Raw genomic sequence first — 15430 nt, forward strand, 5'->3', positions numbered from 1 at the left:
ACCTCAAGTGTGGCCAATGAACCTCAAGTGTGGCCAGTGCACCTCAAGTGTGGCCAATGAACCTCAAGTGTGGCCAAAGCACCTCAATGGCGGCCAATGCACCTCAAGTGTGGCCAGTGCACCTCAAGTGTGGCCAATGAACCTCAAGTGTGGCCAAAGCACCTCAACAGCAGCCAATGCACCTCAAGTGTGGCCAATGAACCTCAAGTGTGGCCAATGCACCTCAAGTGTGGCCAATGCACCTCAAGTGCAGCCAATGCACCTCAAGTGCGGCCAATGCACCTCAAGCGCAGCCACCATCTGTCTGCCAGTGGAAGATGAGCATATTTCTATGATGCTGAACAGACTCCAGCAGGGCTTCCAGATGAAGATGGATTAGGAAGAAAAGTCAGGCAATCTATTTCTGAAAAAAGGGAGCCAAATCGAAAATACAGGTTTCAACACTGGATAATCTTCATCCGGAACCTACTCTTTTAACCACGACAATATTAGACTCCAAAGTCAGAGGAGCAAATGATTTCCAAAGGTATCATTTGAAAACTTACATGTAGTTGTGGTTGAGTCAACGTGCATCTAACCTCATATTGGTTGTTTTCTTTTTTTTTAATTGAGCCTAATTCTCCTATGTGAAGGACTGTCTCCCTGAAATACTTTTGTGGATGGCATTCAACTATAACTTCCCAGGATTCAGCAACTCTCCTTGGTCAGGTACAAGGTACAGCTAAACCTCCTTTACAGTGGTATACACCACATGCACACCTGCAAAGCTGACATTCTATATGCAGAATACAATATGGCTTTTAATGATCCCCAGGATACAGAGGCGCCTTGCTCTAACACAGACCCAGAAATTTTCAGAAGGTCAGTCAGACATCAGTCTGAACTAGAATAGAAAAGGCATTCTTTCCCTTGTTTCCCAAATTGAAATTTATTTTCCCAAGCTCGAAAGGAAAGAATTTGACTCATTAAATTAAGAGTGAGCAAATAAATTTCAACTTCCATGTTTCATCTTATATTCTCACAGTGTATTTGCACATTTTTTAATGAATGTTGCTTTGGAGATTATGAGCAGTTCACCAAGGTTAAAATAAGGTGAAAATGTCTAATGCAACTCACCTGGAGTAAAGGAGAATGAAGAACACCATGGACACAAAGAAAGTATTAGCCCAAGAGACAGAAAGGGCCACAAAAACCAGAGACTTCATCACCCTGAGACCAGAAGAACTAGACGGTGCCTGGCTACCACCAGTGACCGCCCTGACAGGGAATACAACAGAGAGTCCCTGACAGAGTAGGAAAAATGTGGGGTGCAGAACTCAAATTCTAGTTAAAAGACCAGACTTAATGGTTTGCTTTAGATTGGAGAGACCCTGGAAGACATGGCCCCTGGGCTCTGTTAACCCAAAACTAAAACCATTTCTGAAGCTAATTCTTCAGACAAAGATTAGACTGGACTATGGCACATAAAATGATACTCGTGAAGAGTGTGCTTCTTAGATACATGAAACTAAATGGGGAGCTCCTGTCCAGAGTAGCGATGAGAAGCCAGAGAGGGTCAGGAGCTAGTTGAATGGACACGGGAAATCTGGGGTGGAAAGGAAGAGCGTGCTGTCACAAAACAATGTATGTATAAATTTTCATATGAGAGACTAACTTGAATTGTAAACTTTCACTTAAAGCACAACAATAAAAAAAAAGTCTAATGCAAATTTAAAAAATTGAGAAGTGTTGTAGTTTAAGTTAATTTTGCCTGAGGCTTAAGTTGTTTTCTAAATTTGTATTCAGTTTTTATATTTACACTAACAGTATGTTTTCTGTATTTGCCACAATAAAGTGGCCTTTGATTTTAAATTCCTTTTCCTCAAAAAACATAATTCTTCTTCAAGTAACTCAGATGGAAAATGCTTTATGGGACATTATTACTGAATTCAAACATTTATTTGATAGTATAGTTAGCTTCTGCATGTTTCAATATTGAATCATGAGACAGTTAATGAATATAAAATTTACTAAATATTTTTATAAGGAAAAAATTTTGTATGTTTTCTGCAGAAATATATTTCCACAATATTTTGTTGCACCTTATTATTACAAGATATGCAAACGAATTATAAGTAGTTATTAATTTTAGGTACTCTAATACAAAACCTTATTATACAAAATAAGATATAACTTCTGTGAAATGTGACTGTAAACTTTATTGTTTTGCTGTCATCTAGTGGTAGTAAAGTATATGATATATATGCTATAAAAATGAATTAATATCTTTATTTCCTATGAAAATTGTGGCATTGGCCTTTCAAATATAAACATCAGGCTATGCTACAAATACAAAATGCCAAATATCATAGTAATTTTTTCTGGCCTGACAGCCTTGAATTGGCTATTACTCTTCAAGATGCATTTGTTAATGTATTAATCATACCTTATCAAATAGCAAAAGTTACCGCAAGTGTTTTAGACTTGAAAACATTTAAGAAATAAATAAACACGGTTCAAAATAACATGCTTTTGTTCAAGGGATATTGATTACTATGGCTTCATAATTTTATAGGCCATTTTTCTGTATGCTCAATAAAAACTAGAAAATGTCATTTGCCAACTTATCCTAAAAATCCTGTCTATGGCTTTAAGATAGATGAGGCTTGAGGCCTTCACAAAGTCACCCAGCCTGAAATATATATTGGAGCAGAGGTCTAGATAGTTCATAGATTCAAAAGACAAAATTATATTAGGTACTCTCTATTCTAATATCCTAGACATTTGAGAGGATAATCACAAAGTGGACAAAAAATCTAAAAAATTCACTCTGAGTTATATGAAGTAGGAGAGGAAATCTGGTATGTTTCCTCTTCAAATTTAAAGAGACAGTAGTGAAGGACGCATAATAGTTTAGTATACAACAATAGAGATATTTCAGAGCGGTAGAAAAGCAAAGATCATTTTCAGTAAATGGTACAGGAAAAAAAAATGTTTCAACTATTTGAAGAAAAAAATAAAGTTAGGTCCTGACTTCACATATTAACCTAAAACAACTTCTGATGAATCAAAAATTTAAAGGCAAAAGAAAATTTAAAATTAAAATATCTATAAGGGGATATAAGCATATCTAGAGCTGGAGAAATAGATTGTAAACAAAAGAGCAATTGAAAAGAAAAGTTATTGAGAAAAATATTGTGGATTTTAAAACATAAATATTTAAATTTCTATATGCTCAAAGTCTCATAAACAAATTAAATAGCAAACAAAATCTCGGGAAAAATGCTTTCAATACATATTCCAGAAAATAATAAATATTCTTACTACATAAATCTCTCTGAAAATAAACAAGGAAAGAAACACTCTTTAGGTTCCAAGAGGAAATTTGACAAAGAACATGATAAATATGAAGAAGCAGAAACAGTCAATAAACATATTAAAAATGTCTAATTTTCCAGTAACCAGACAACGTGTGTTCTACTATGAGGGTGTGGTGGAACATCATTTTTTGAGATCAACTTGGCAGTGAAAGTACCTTTTGACTCAGTAATCCCAGTGTTATGGAGCCATCTTAAGGACTGACTCTGTATAGGTCAAAGGTTGCTTACTATGATGTTTACCATTTCTTATTATAAGTAACAACCTTTAGGGTGTGTTTAAATCATGATACAGTTATACGATATAATATTATGAAGTCATTATATTATATATTGGAAAACATTAAACATATTTTCCAGTAATATTTAATGACTTTAAAGAATGCTCATGATATAATGTAATTAGAAAAAAAATTATATCCACAGTATGATCCAACTTTAGAAAAAAAATTATACCCACAAATGATCCAACTTTCATTTTTAGTATTCATAAATATCTATACATTCATAGGAAAATGATATTTAGGTTTTAAGTATATATATATTATATATTTGTATATATACGTTCACAGAAAAATAGAATAAAGGCTGGAAGGAAATATATCAGTTAATGGTGGTCATCTCTTAGAGACAAGAATTTAGGTGTTTTTTTTTATTTTTACTGTTTCTGTATTTTCCACATTCTCTATACGGAATATAGATTACTTTTATAATTAGAAAACTGTTAGTTTCTAAAAAGCAGAGATGTTAGTGAAGTCCAGGAAAATGTTTAATAATAACTGATTATAACTTTCAGGTGTTGGCTATTAATTTCAGATGCAAAATAGATCAGTTAAACATGACTGATTCAAACATTTAACTGGCTTCTAAAGAGCCAACAAATATATTATTTTCTGTGCTTTTCCAAATGATTTAAATCTTTTTTTTTTTTTTTTTAATTTTTAAAGCAAACGAAGAAGATTTAGTTTTAATGCCAGGTGTTTGGCTATGTTCATATGAGGCAAATTGATCTTTTGAGGAAATAACAGGGATTTTGATCTATTCTTTTTCACTTGACTACGCAGAATGTAATTGGGAGAGCAGTTAACCTGTGACTATCTTTCCTTGACTCTCATATTTCCTCGGAATCGACTTGATGGCAATGAGTGTTTTAATGAGTTAGCCATGGCTAGCTAAGAGGGCTCATATGAGGCAAGGGGGAAAGGGCACTGCCTTGTCTCCATGACAACAACAAAAAATAGTAAGTTGAGAAACAACCCTTTTTTGCCCCCCGGGGAGCATAACAGAAAATACCAACTTGAAATATGCCGTTATGAAATGCTTCATTAACTAGGGTGGGAGGGGTGGTTACTTTGATATAACCAATCACTCTTCCAAAAGACGTCTTCACTGTTGTCTAGACACGGCCAGGGTGTCCAAATTTAAGAAAGGGTGAAAAAAAATTAATAACAGCAGCAATGTCATATCAATAGCACATGCAAACATGTAACAAACTTACAGTGATTTAAGTGTCTTGGTTTGGCAAATTCTTATTTATATGTGGAACAATCATACATAAACCATGGTACACAGCAGGCTGACAGCACACATTAAGTGCTGATTATTGCTATTATTCTTCAGGCTATACACACATTAATAACACTTCCTTAACTTATCTTCTAGCAAAGGAGGCTCTTCATCGAAACCGTCAATGTAAGGAGATTGTGAATAATAATCCAGGCTGGATGCTGGCTGAAAAAATTGTCCTGTGTAACCTGATGGTGTGAGCATCTCTGGTGGAAAAAAAGAGGCAGGCAGAGGCTGCTCACTTGCTTGTTGTCTAGGAAAAAAGAAAAAAATACTAGCATTTACACATCTAAGAAAGGAATATCATGACAAATCAGTGAAGGAGACTAAAATTTCCCCTCAAAAATTCATATAGTATTCACCCGTGAGTATTTACCTATGGAAGAAATAATTGCTTAAAGTTTAACTTTAATCAAAAAAGTGAATGTACGGTAGAAATTGTTGCATTGGTGCATGTTCTGCTGTATATATACTCAACAACAACGACAATAAATAATTTTTTCAAAAAAGAAAGTGAAATATCTGACCAAGAAATGGCTTCATTTATTGAGCATGTACAATATACTGGACACTGTATCTCATATTTTCTCACTTAATCCAACTCTGAGGAGCCCTGGTGGCACCAGTGGTTAAGCGTTCAGCTGGTAACCAAAAGGTTGACAGTTCGAATCCACCAGCTGCTCCTTGGAAACCCTATGGGCAGTTCTGCTGTGTCCAATAGGGTTGCTGTAAGTCAGAATCGACTCGACAGCAATGGGTTTTAATCTAGCTCCATAGGGTTAAAAATTTTATGTTTAATCCCATTTTATACGGAAAAAAAAAAAAGAGGTTCACCGAGACTGAATGACTTGCTCAATATCACATGATAAAATTGCTGGTGTTGGACTTTAAATAGAAGTTTTCTGAGCAGTGCTCTGCCCCTACATAATGTTGCATTTTCACTGACTTTCAGGGGCAATCACAAAACATTACAGCCCCTATAAATTGGTGGGAGCCACAAGTAAACATCACAATTTTAATATTATTGTGGAAAAATTCATTGGTAAAATAAATACATAAGTTGATCGTTGTCCATAAATAAATAGACTTTCCAATTGTGGCCCTTTCCAGGCTATTACCGCCAATCTAATTATCTTTGCTAAATGTATTCCACAACTGACTTTAGTGTCCCTCTTTTAAAATACACATTTTAGTTTTGCTGAAATATGATGTTTCAATACCTCCTTGACCTTTTTTTATTGTACCATTTGTTTATAAAAGTTAGAAAATAAAAATCTTTGTAAATGACTTCTTGCTAGAGCCAGAGAAAGGAAGAAAAGGGGGTGTTACAGTGTGAGGTTGTTTGTTCATTTTAAATAGTTTTTAGCTGGAGAAGGGGGAAGACATAAGGAGTTGTCTATTAACATGCGTAAGTTTCTTTCATTAAAGCCCCTTCAGCTAAGCTAAAAATACAATTCAAGTTTCTGAACTTTGTAGCTCCCTGCCACTGCTTTATACTAAAATACTTACAAAAGACCTTTAGATACTTCCCTTCCAACACTAATATGAGTCAAAGAATTATAACATTCTCATCCTTCTTTATTTGCATAAGCCTGACAAGGAAAATTATATATTTTGGAAAATAAAGCTACAGAGATAAAGAGAGAGATATACAGTTATTATTCACTAATTCAACCATAAGTTCAGTGAGGGCAGAGACATGATGTAATATTTCTTGAACCTCTCACAGCCAGGGCTCCAAACTGGTTTGTTCCATTTCAAATTGCTGCTAAGAATTTGCATTTCCACACCAGATGTACTGAATTAGAATCTACATTTTAACAAGATCCCCACGTGATTCTTATGTATACTAAATTTTGAGAACCACTGCTCTACTAGTGGTTCTCAGAATTGGTCCCTAACTGGCAGAATTAGCAGCACCTGGGAACTTGTTAGAAATGCAAATTCTCAGCAGGGGTTTGAACCTGAACAGATTGATTAGTGCCCTGTCCACAGCACACTGCCGCTTACTGCTGATGTTCTTTAAGTTATGTGGCATGTGCCTAGCCTTCTTTTCCTTCTTCCAGCAAAGCGGACACATTATCAAAAATACTGTCAGAAACAAGTAACAAATAAAAATCTGAAGTGCATGGTGGTTAACAAAATGCCCCTAGATACATATTTTTTTTAATATAAGCTTTTCTAGAGGAGTAAAAGGGGACAAATACAGGCAACTCAATGGACCAGCGTCTTACACAAGACTATGTCATTGACTTAGTGGTCCAGCCTCTCCATAACTAGCGGCAGATTATCCAATAGGCAAGGTTAAGCATGGTGCTTCCCTTGCTTACCAGATCATTTGTAGTGAACAATTTCACTACAGATCAGTCGCGTTTACTTTGCTTACTGGGTCATCCGCTCCTGTCAGGGATTGTAAATTTGAAAAAAGGCTTTGACTCTGTAGGAAGGTACTGTGTGGGTTTGTGAGAGAGAGAGATGCCAGCCAGACCTAGAAGCAGAATCTCTGATGTGGTGAAAAACTGAAATTGTTCATCACAAATGATATGGTAAGCAAGATAAGCACCGTGTTTACCTTGCCAATGCGATAATCTGCCCGTGGCCATAACCCATGCCCAGGTGCTCCTAACCTGGCTTAATGATGCATAATGAAAAATTAACTTTCACAAGTATTATCTGCTGAGCAGTATCTCTGACTGAAGGGACTTAGCATAGGTGGTTACGTTGACTCAGCCTCCTCCTCCCTCCTCAACCCCCAAAAACACATTTTTACAGAAAAGAAAAAAAAAAATCTGCCTATCACCATCCAAATCCTGTCCCTTACTCTTCCTTCCATCCCTCTCTACACCCTTATCCAGAAAACTTTCATCAGGAGCTTGTCCTCTGTTGTTCTTGACAGGGACATGATATTGAAATTCCCTCATCACTTATTTAAGGAAGTAAAATTGTAAAATGTGTCCTACAAAGGAAATTGTAAAATCCTTCAAACCCCAAAATCTATCAGAATTACTCTACATTTTCTGTATGACTAAAATAAAATTTTATGTCATTACCTGACTTTGTACACATTTGACACTACATTTCAATGAAGAAAATCCAAGTCAAAACAAAATAATCACATTATTAGTCCACAGTCCCATACAGCAAATACCATAATTGCTACGAACAACCATAATTTATTGTGGGGAAAATATACACAACAAAACATACAGCAATTCAACAATTTCTACATGTACAATTCAGTGACATTGATTACAACCTTCAAGAACCATCATAATTTTGACCATATTTCTTGAAGCTACACACCAACTCTGGATGGCTATGCCAGTGAGTTCTCTTAGATTCTCTGTGACAGCTTTCAAACCTACAACATTCATTGGTTAAAAAAAAAATTTCAGCGGGAATGGGACTAGACATGTACTAATTGCTCTGCTAAGCCTATAGCCTTATATACCTGACACTTCAGATGTTAAGGTTACATCATATCTGTATCCTTGCAAAGCAATGGGAGTTCTGCAGAGTATTATCAACAAACTATTTCTCCTCTTATGGATCACACAGCATTTTCTTTAGCTCTATAAAGAGACAGATACTGACATTGTGATGATTACTAACGCAGTACATTATTTCCCCCCATGTGTCTGTCAGTTTGTTGTACTGCAGGGGATTGTGTGTTGCTGTGATGCTGGAAGCTATGCCACCTGTATTCAGATACCAGCAGGGTCACCCATAGTGGACAGGTTTCAGCTGAGCTTCTAGACTAAGACAGACTAGGAAGAAGGACCCAGCAGTCTACTTCTGAAAAGAATTAGCCAGTGAAAACCTTATGAATAGCAGTGCAACATTATCTGATATAGTGCCAGGAGATGAGCTCTCCACCCCAGGTTGAAAGGCACTCAAAAGATGACTGGGGAAGAGCTGTCTCTTCAAAGTAGTTGACCTTAATGATATGGATGGAGCCAAGCTTTCAGGACCTTCATTTGCTGATGTGGCACGACTCAAAATAAGAAGAAACAGCTGCAAACATCCATTAATAATCAGAATGAGGAATGTACAAAGTATGAATCTAGGAAAATTGGAAATCACCAAAAAATGAAATGGAATGCATAAACATTGATATCCTAGGCATTAGTGAGTTGAAATGGACTGGTATTGGCCATTCTGAAGTGGACAATCATATGGTCTACTATGCCGGGAATGACAACTTGTAGAGAAATGGCATTGCATTCACTGACAAAAAGAACATTTCAAGATCTGTCCTGAAGTACAGTGCTGTCAGTGATAGGATAATATCCATACGCCTACAAGGAAGACCAGTTAATACAACTATTATTCAAATTTATGCACCAACCACTAAGGCCACAGATGAAGAAACTGAAGATTTTTACCAGCTTCTGCAGTCTGACACTGATGGAACATGCAATCAGGATGCATTGATAATTACTGGTGATTGGAATGCGAAAGTTGGAAACAAAGAAGAAGGATCTGTAGTTGGAAAACATGGTCTTGGTGATAGAAGTGATACCGGAGATTGCATGATTGAATTTTGCTAGATCAATGACTTCTTCATTGCAAAGACTCCAGGGATGGATGGAATATCAGTTGATATGTTTCAACAAACAGATGCAGTGCTGGAAGCACTCACTCATCTATGCCAAGGAATTTGGAAGATAGCTACCTGGCCAACTAACTGGAAGGGATCCATATTTATGCCCATTCCGAAGATAGGCGATCCAATTGAATGCGGAAATTATTGAACAATATCATTAATATCACATGCAGTACAATTTTGCTGAAAATCATTTAAAAGTGGCTGCAGCAGTAAATTGACAGGGAACTGCCAGAAATTCAGGCCGGATTTTGAATAGGACGGGGAACCAGGGATATCGTTGCTGATGTTAGATGGATCCTGGCTGAAAGCAGAGAATACCAGAAAGATGTTTACCTATATTTTATTGACTATACAAAGGCATTCGACTGTGTGGATCATAATAAATTATGGATAACATTGTGAACAATGGAATTCCAGAACACTTAATTGTGCTCATGAGGAACCTGTACATAGATCAAGAGGCAGTTGTTCAAACAGAACAAGGGGATACTGTGTAGTTTAAAGTCAGAAAAGGTGTGCGTCAGGGTTGTATCCTTTCACCATACTTATTCACTCTGTATACTGAGCAAATAATCTGAGGACCTGGACTATATGGAGAATAATGGGACATAGGATTGGAGGAAAACTCATTAACAACCTGCGTTATGCATATGACACAACCTTGCTTGCTGAAAGTGAAGAGGACTTGAAGCACTTACTGATGATGATCAAAGACCACAGCCTTCAGTATGGATTACACCTCAACATAAAACAAAAATCCTCACAACTGGACCAATAAACAACGTCATGATAAATGGAGAAAATATTGAAGATATCAAGAATTTTATTATACTTTGATCCACAATCAAAGCCCATGGAAGCAGGAATCAAGAAATCAAATGATGTATTGCATTGGGCAAATCTGCTGCAAAAGACTTCTTTGAAGTATTAAAAAGCAAAGATGTCACTTTGAGGACTAAGGTACACCTGACCCAAGCCATGATATTTTCAATTGCCTCATATGCATGTGAAAGCTGGACAATGAATAAAGAAGACTGAAGAAGAATTGACACTTATGAATTGTGGTGTTGGTGAAGAATATTGAATATACCATGGACTGCCAAAAGAACAAACAAATCTGTCTCGGAAGAAGTACAACCAGAATGCTCCTTAGAAGCAACGATGGAGAGACTATGCCTTACATACTTTGGACATGTTATGAGGAGGGATCAATCCCTGGAGAAGGGTATCATGCTTGGTAAAGTACCGGGTCAGTGAAAAAGAGGAAACCTCAATGAGATGGACTGACACCGTGGCTGCAACAACGGGCTCAACCATAACAACGACCGTGAGCATGGTGCAGGACAGGGCACTGTTTCGCTCTATAGTACATAAGGTTGCTGTGAGTTGGAATCAACTCGACAACACGTAACAATAACTAAAATAACATCATTTCAAATGAAAAAATGTCAACTGAATTATACCAAAACAAAAACAAACAAAAAAACACTGGACTTCTAACTGTAGGATTTACACGTTAGCTTTGTCAGTGAATGTTTCCTCTTTCTATAAAAATCACTTCAAGCAAATGTGAGGCTGACTGTTAAAGCCTCCTTTAGAATGATCGGCAACATTCTTGATCATATTTTCCTTCTTTGACTTCCCAACTCTGCAATGCCTGTAATGATAGCCAATGGTAGGATTTATCTTGAATCCAGTAGAAAAGTTAGATAAATGGCTTCTGGAGTCAGACTCCTAGGTTCAAATTCCAGTTTTATCTATGGAAGTCTCAAACTGAGCCAATAAAATCAGGCATTCTAAGTCCCCTTGGCAAGACCATATTGTAAAACCAGTTCCATTTTAGTGTGGTTTAGGGAAAGTGGGAGGAGAGGTCTGGCTTGTGCAGCATTCTCAGGTCCTGGTTGGTCCATCTGGAAGCACAGTGATGCCCTTAACTATGTTTGAAATACTAGAGGAAGATCAGGTCTGGGGTACAAAAAAGATGATGACTCAGTATTGGTCTGTAAAATTCTTACTAAAATATTCAAGAAGAGTTTTTCAGTTTTTCTCACCTCTCTGCGATATTTCTTTTTCTGAATAAAATAGATATTCTACTTCCAAAAACTGGAAAAATATAGCCTAGGTAACTGGCTACAGGTGGTTGGAAATAATCCCTATGCTCTGATGGCACAGTGGTTAAGCAAAAGTTTGGCTGTTCGAATCCACCAGCCTCTCTGCAAGAGAAAGATGTGTCAGTGTGCTTCTGTAAAGATTCATATCCTTGGAAACCCTATGGAGCAGTTCTACTCTGTCCTATAGGGTCACTGTGAGTTGGAATCCACTCAACAGCAATGGCTTTGGCTTTTGGTTTTGTGAAATGACTGGATAGTTAAGTTTTTTGGGTTTTTGTTTGTTTTAAACGAAGATTTTCTTCCTTGTTTATTCTAAATAAGAAACCTTGTTTTTAAATATAAACATCTTCATTGCCTTACAGGCACAGTCAACCAGCTTTCAGATCAGTGTGCCATTGAGCTGAACAAGTCTTTTAAAACAAGCTATATCTGGGGGAGAGAGATTGATTGGTTGATTACAGCTTTCATCTAGAATCCTATGTCTTTTGCCGGGATGATAAGCATCTTATTCTGATTTGGGGTATATTTTAATTGACACTATTCACTGTATGAATAAAAGATCAGATCTCTGGAGTTCATCTGATGTACACTGGTAAATCACTGACCTGACTCTATGTTTTATGTACCTCATAAAACTAACACAGCTAACGTGCCTTTTCCTAATTCCTGAGATGTGCAGTGTGGGTCGGAATTGAAATGTTAGCACATCCAAATCAGGGCTTGGATTGAAACGCTAAGCATCTGAGGCAGACTAGGCCATCAGCCTGATACAATATAATCATGAGTTTTCCTCATTTGGTCATATTAATTACCATCTCTTTATCATTTTGATTTCTGGGCATTGCTGATCCAAAAAAAAAAAAAAAAAAATCCATTGCCATCAAGTCAATTCAGACTCATAGTGATCCTATAAGACACAGTAGAACTGCCCTATAGGGTTTCTAAGGAGAGGTTGGTGGATTCAAACTACTGACCTGTTGGTTAGCAGAGGAACTCTTAACCACTGCGCCACGCTGCTGATATGTGCAGTGAAATGGAGAAAGAAAACTGCGGCAGGTAGGCTGGGGGAGAAGGCTGTGGACTCCGAGTCCCTGCTTAAGGAGAAAGCTTTGTCTATCTCTTATTGGGCTATCCTGAAAATGTAGACTGCAGATGCTGCCCAAATGCTTATCCTATCTGGAGAAGAGAATGGAAAAAAGAAACAGAAGGTTCAAGGCAGGTGGTTCCTTTCTATAAAACGGGAAGAACAGATCTGAAACATTCTATTAGATAACTCTTCTCATGGATTGTATACTTTGAGTGACCATCCTGTAATAATACCTTAATGCACACATACTTTCTCTGCCTGAAGTACTTTTCTGTTGCTTTTGGACCTAGGTAATTTCCTCCATAGTACAAATCATAAATGAAATAAATCAAACTCTCTTCCTCTTGCTGGATTCTGCAATGATTGATCTAATTCTATACAGACGTACCATTTTCCCTCATTTTTTTATAAAAAGATTTGAAAGCATTTTTAATTTGCTTAGTTGTATATAAGTCGAGATTGTTTTTTCACTTCATGAAATACTTAAAGCAGTTTGCCCAATGCTGGAGAGGACAGAATAGGGATGAGAATGAGATAAAATTCCAGATGATTTACTTCATCAGTTTAAAAAACATTATATATCATTACCTTCCCTTACCCACATACAGTAGTGGTTCAGTAGATGTAGCTAGGAATCAGCTTGTGAACGTGGTATCTATCTGCTTACATCTGCAGGAGTAATCATGAAAACAGTGTCCAGATATTCCCGGACATAATTGGAACAGAAGACACCCCACTGCCTGTTATATTTATTCTGTCATTAATTCCTTCCATCTGGGGATTTTAAAGTACTTTTCTGGGTTAAAAAATAAACTTTAATAATTAATAAATTTGATGTATTTGTTATAAGATTATAACAAATAGATCTATTGGGATGGTACAGTGACCTCATGCCCCAGTTTGCTTAAGATGGTCCAGTTTATGCCTATTGTCCCAACATTATATTAATAGCACCCATTTTACTCTCAAAAATGTTTTGGTTTGACAATAAATTATATACTCAACCTAGTTATGGGCCTAATCAAATACCTTGAGCTAAAATTGTAACTCCATTTTTTATCAGCTGTGTGATCTTGGGAAACTTCTTTAACTTCTCTGTGTCCTAGGTTTCTCGTATCTAAAATGGAGATAAAAAATACCTACCTCACAGGCTTGTTTAGGGACTCAGTGAGTTAATTTATATAAATCTCAGAATGGTTCCTAACACATAGTAAAAGCTCAGTAAATATTAGTTATGAAAGTTGAAAAGCCTGACCATTCTCAGAGTCACTAATCAACTGTATAACCAAATAAAGTTTAACTACTTTAGACAACAAAGTATCAATCGCTTTTGCAAGCTATAGTTACATGATAAATAGCTTTCATGTAGTGGTTTTACTTTAATATGCTTCCTGTTCATAATCACAATTGTTCTTCATGACAGTTCCATGAAGTACATATTATTAATGTCCTTATTTCTCAGATTATGACACTCAGAAAATTAAGTCTTTCCCAATGTCACAAAGACAACAAATATCAGAGCCATAACTGGAACCAAATTCTTCTCAATCTAAATGCCATCTTTTTTCCATTAGTAAAGGACAAATAGTAAATTCTTAATTGTTGTTTTATTTTCAACTCAAGTTGAATGCTTAAGTGAAATAACTCATTTTAAAATATGTTTATCTTTATTCCATCATACCACTTTTCATACTTCATTATAATTGCATATTTAATTGACCATCTCCTCAACATAAATTCCTAAATTATATGAGGAAAAGGACCATGGATTTCTTCTTTATCTTTGGGTCTGTAGCATCTTTCCTAATCCTCGACACAATGGGAGACACTCAATAAATATTTAAAAAGTTAAATGAATTGTTTCTTTTTTTATTTTTTCCCATACAAAAATTTATACTTACATTGTTATGTGACCTTAATTGCTTTCCCCATACTGTGACAGTACACGCCTCCCTTCCCCCCCGATTCCCCATGTCCATTCAACCAGCTCCTAACCATCTTTGCCTTCCCATCTCACCTCCGGACAGAAGCTGCCCATTTAGTCTCTTGTATCTACCTGAGTTAAGAGGCACATTCCTCACGAGTATCACTATATGTTCCACAGTCCACTCCAATCCCTGTCTGAAGAGTTGGCCTCGGAAATTGCTTCAGTTCTGGGCTGATAGAGAATCCAGGGGCCATGCTTTCCGGGGTTCCTCCAGCCTCAATCAGACCAATAAGTCTGGCCTTACTAGAATTTGAGTTCCGCACCCCACCTTTCTTCTGCTCCATCCGGGACTCTCTGTTGTGTTCACTGTCAGGGCAATCATTGGTGGTAGCCGGGCACCATCTAGTTCTGATCTCAGGCTGATGAAGTCTCTGGTTTATGTGGCCCTTTCTCTTTCTTGGGCTAATACTTTCCTTGTGTCTTTGGTGTTCTTCATTCTCCTTTACTCCAGGTGGCTGGGACCAATTGATGCATCTTAGATGGCGGCTTGCAAGCTTTTAAGACCCCAGACTCCACTCACCAAAGTGGGATGCAGAACATTTTCTTAATAAGCTTTGTTATGCCAATTGACCTAGATGTCCCCTGAAAGCATGGTCCCCAGACCCCTAACCCTGCTACTCTGACCCTCAAAGTGTTTGATTGTATTCAGGAAACTGTAGCTTTGGTTTAGTCCAGTTGTGCTGACTTCCCCTGTAGTGTGTGCTGTCCTTCCCT

The 15430-nt window shown here is 37.0% G+C and overlaps 1 protein-coding gene across 1 annotated transcript in view; it reads right to left on the reverse strand.

Annotated features, from left to right (window-relative positions):
• YIPF7 (Yip1 domain family member 7) overlaps positions 1-15430 on the reverse strand; it is a 31102-nt gene that overhangs the window by 10706 nt on the left and 4966 nt on the right. Inside the window, 1 exon segment of the mRNA XM_023742990.1 lies at positions 4997-5175. Within this exon segment, the coding sequence (XP_023598758.1) occupies positions 4997-5175 (179 nt within the window).

This window comes from Trichechus manatus, unplaced genomic scaffold, assembly GCF_000243295.1.
Source record: "Trichechus manatus latirostris isolate Lorelei unplaced genomic scaffold, TriManLat1.0 scaffold00231, whole genome shotgun sequence".
NCBI lineage: Eukaryota > Metazoa > Chordata > Mammalia > Sirenia > Trichechidae > Trichechus > Trichechus manatus.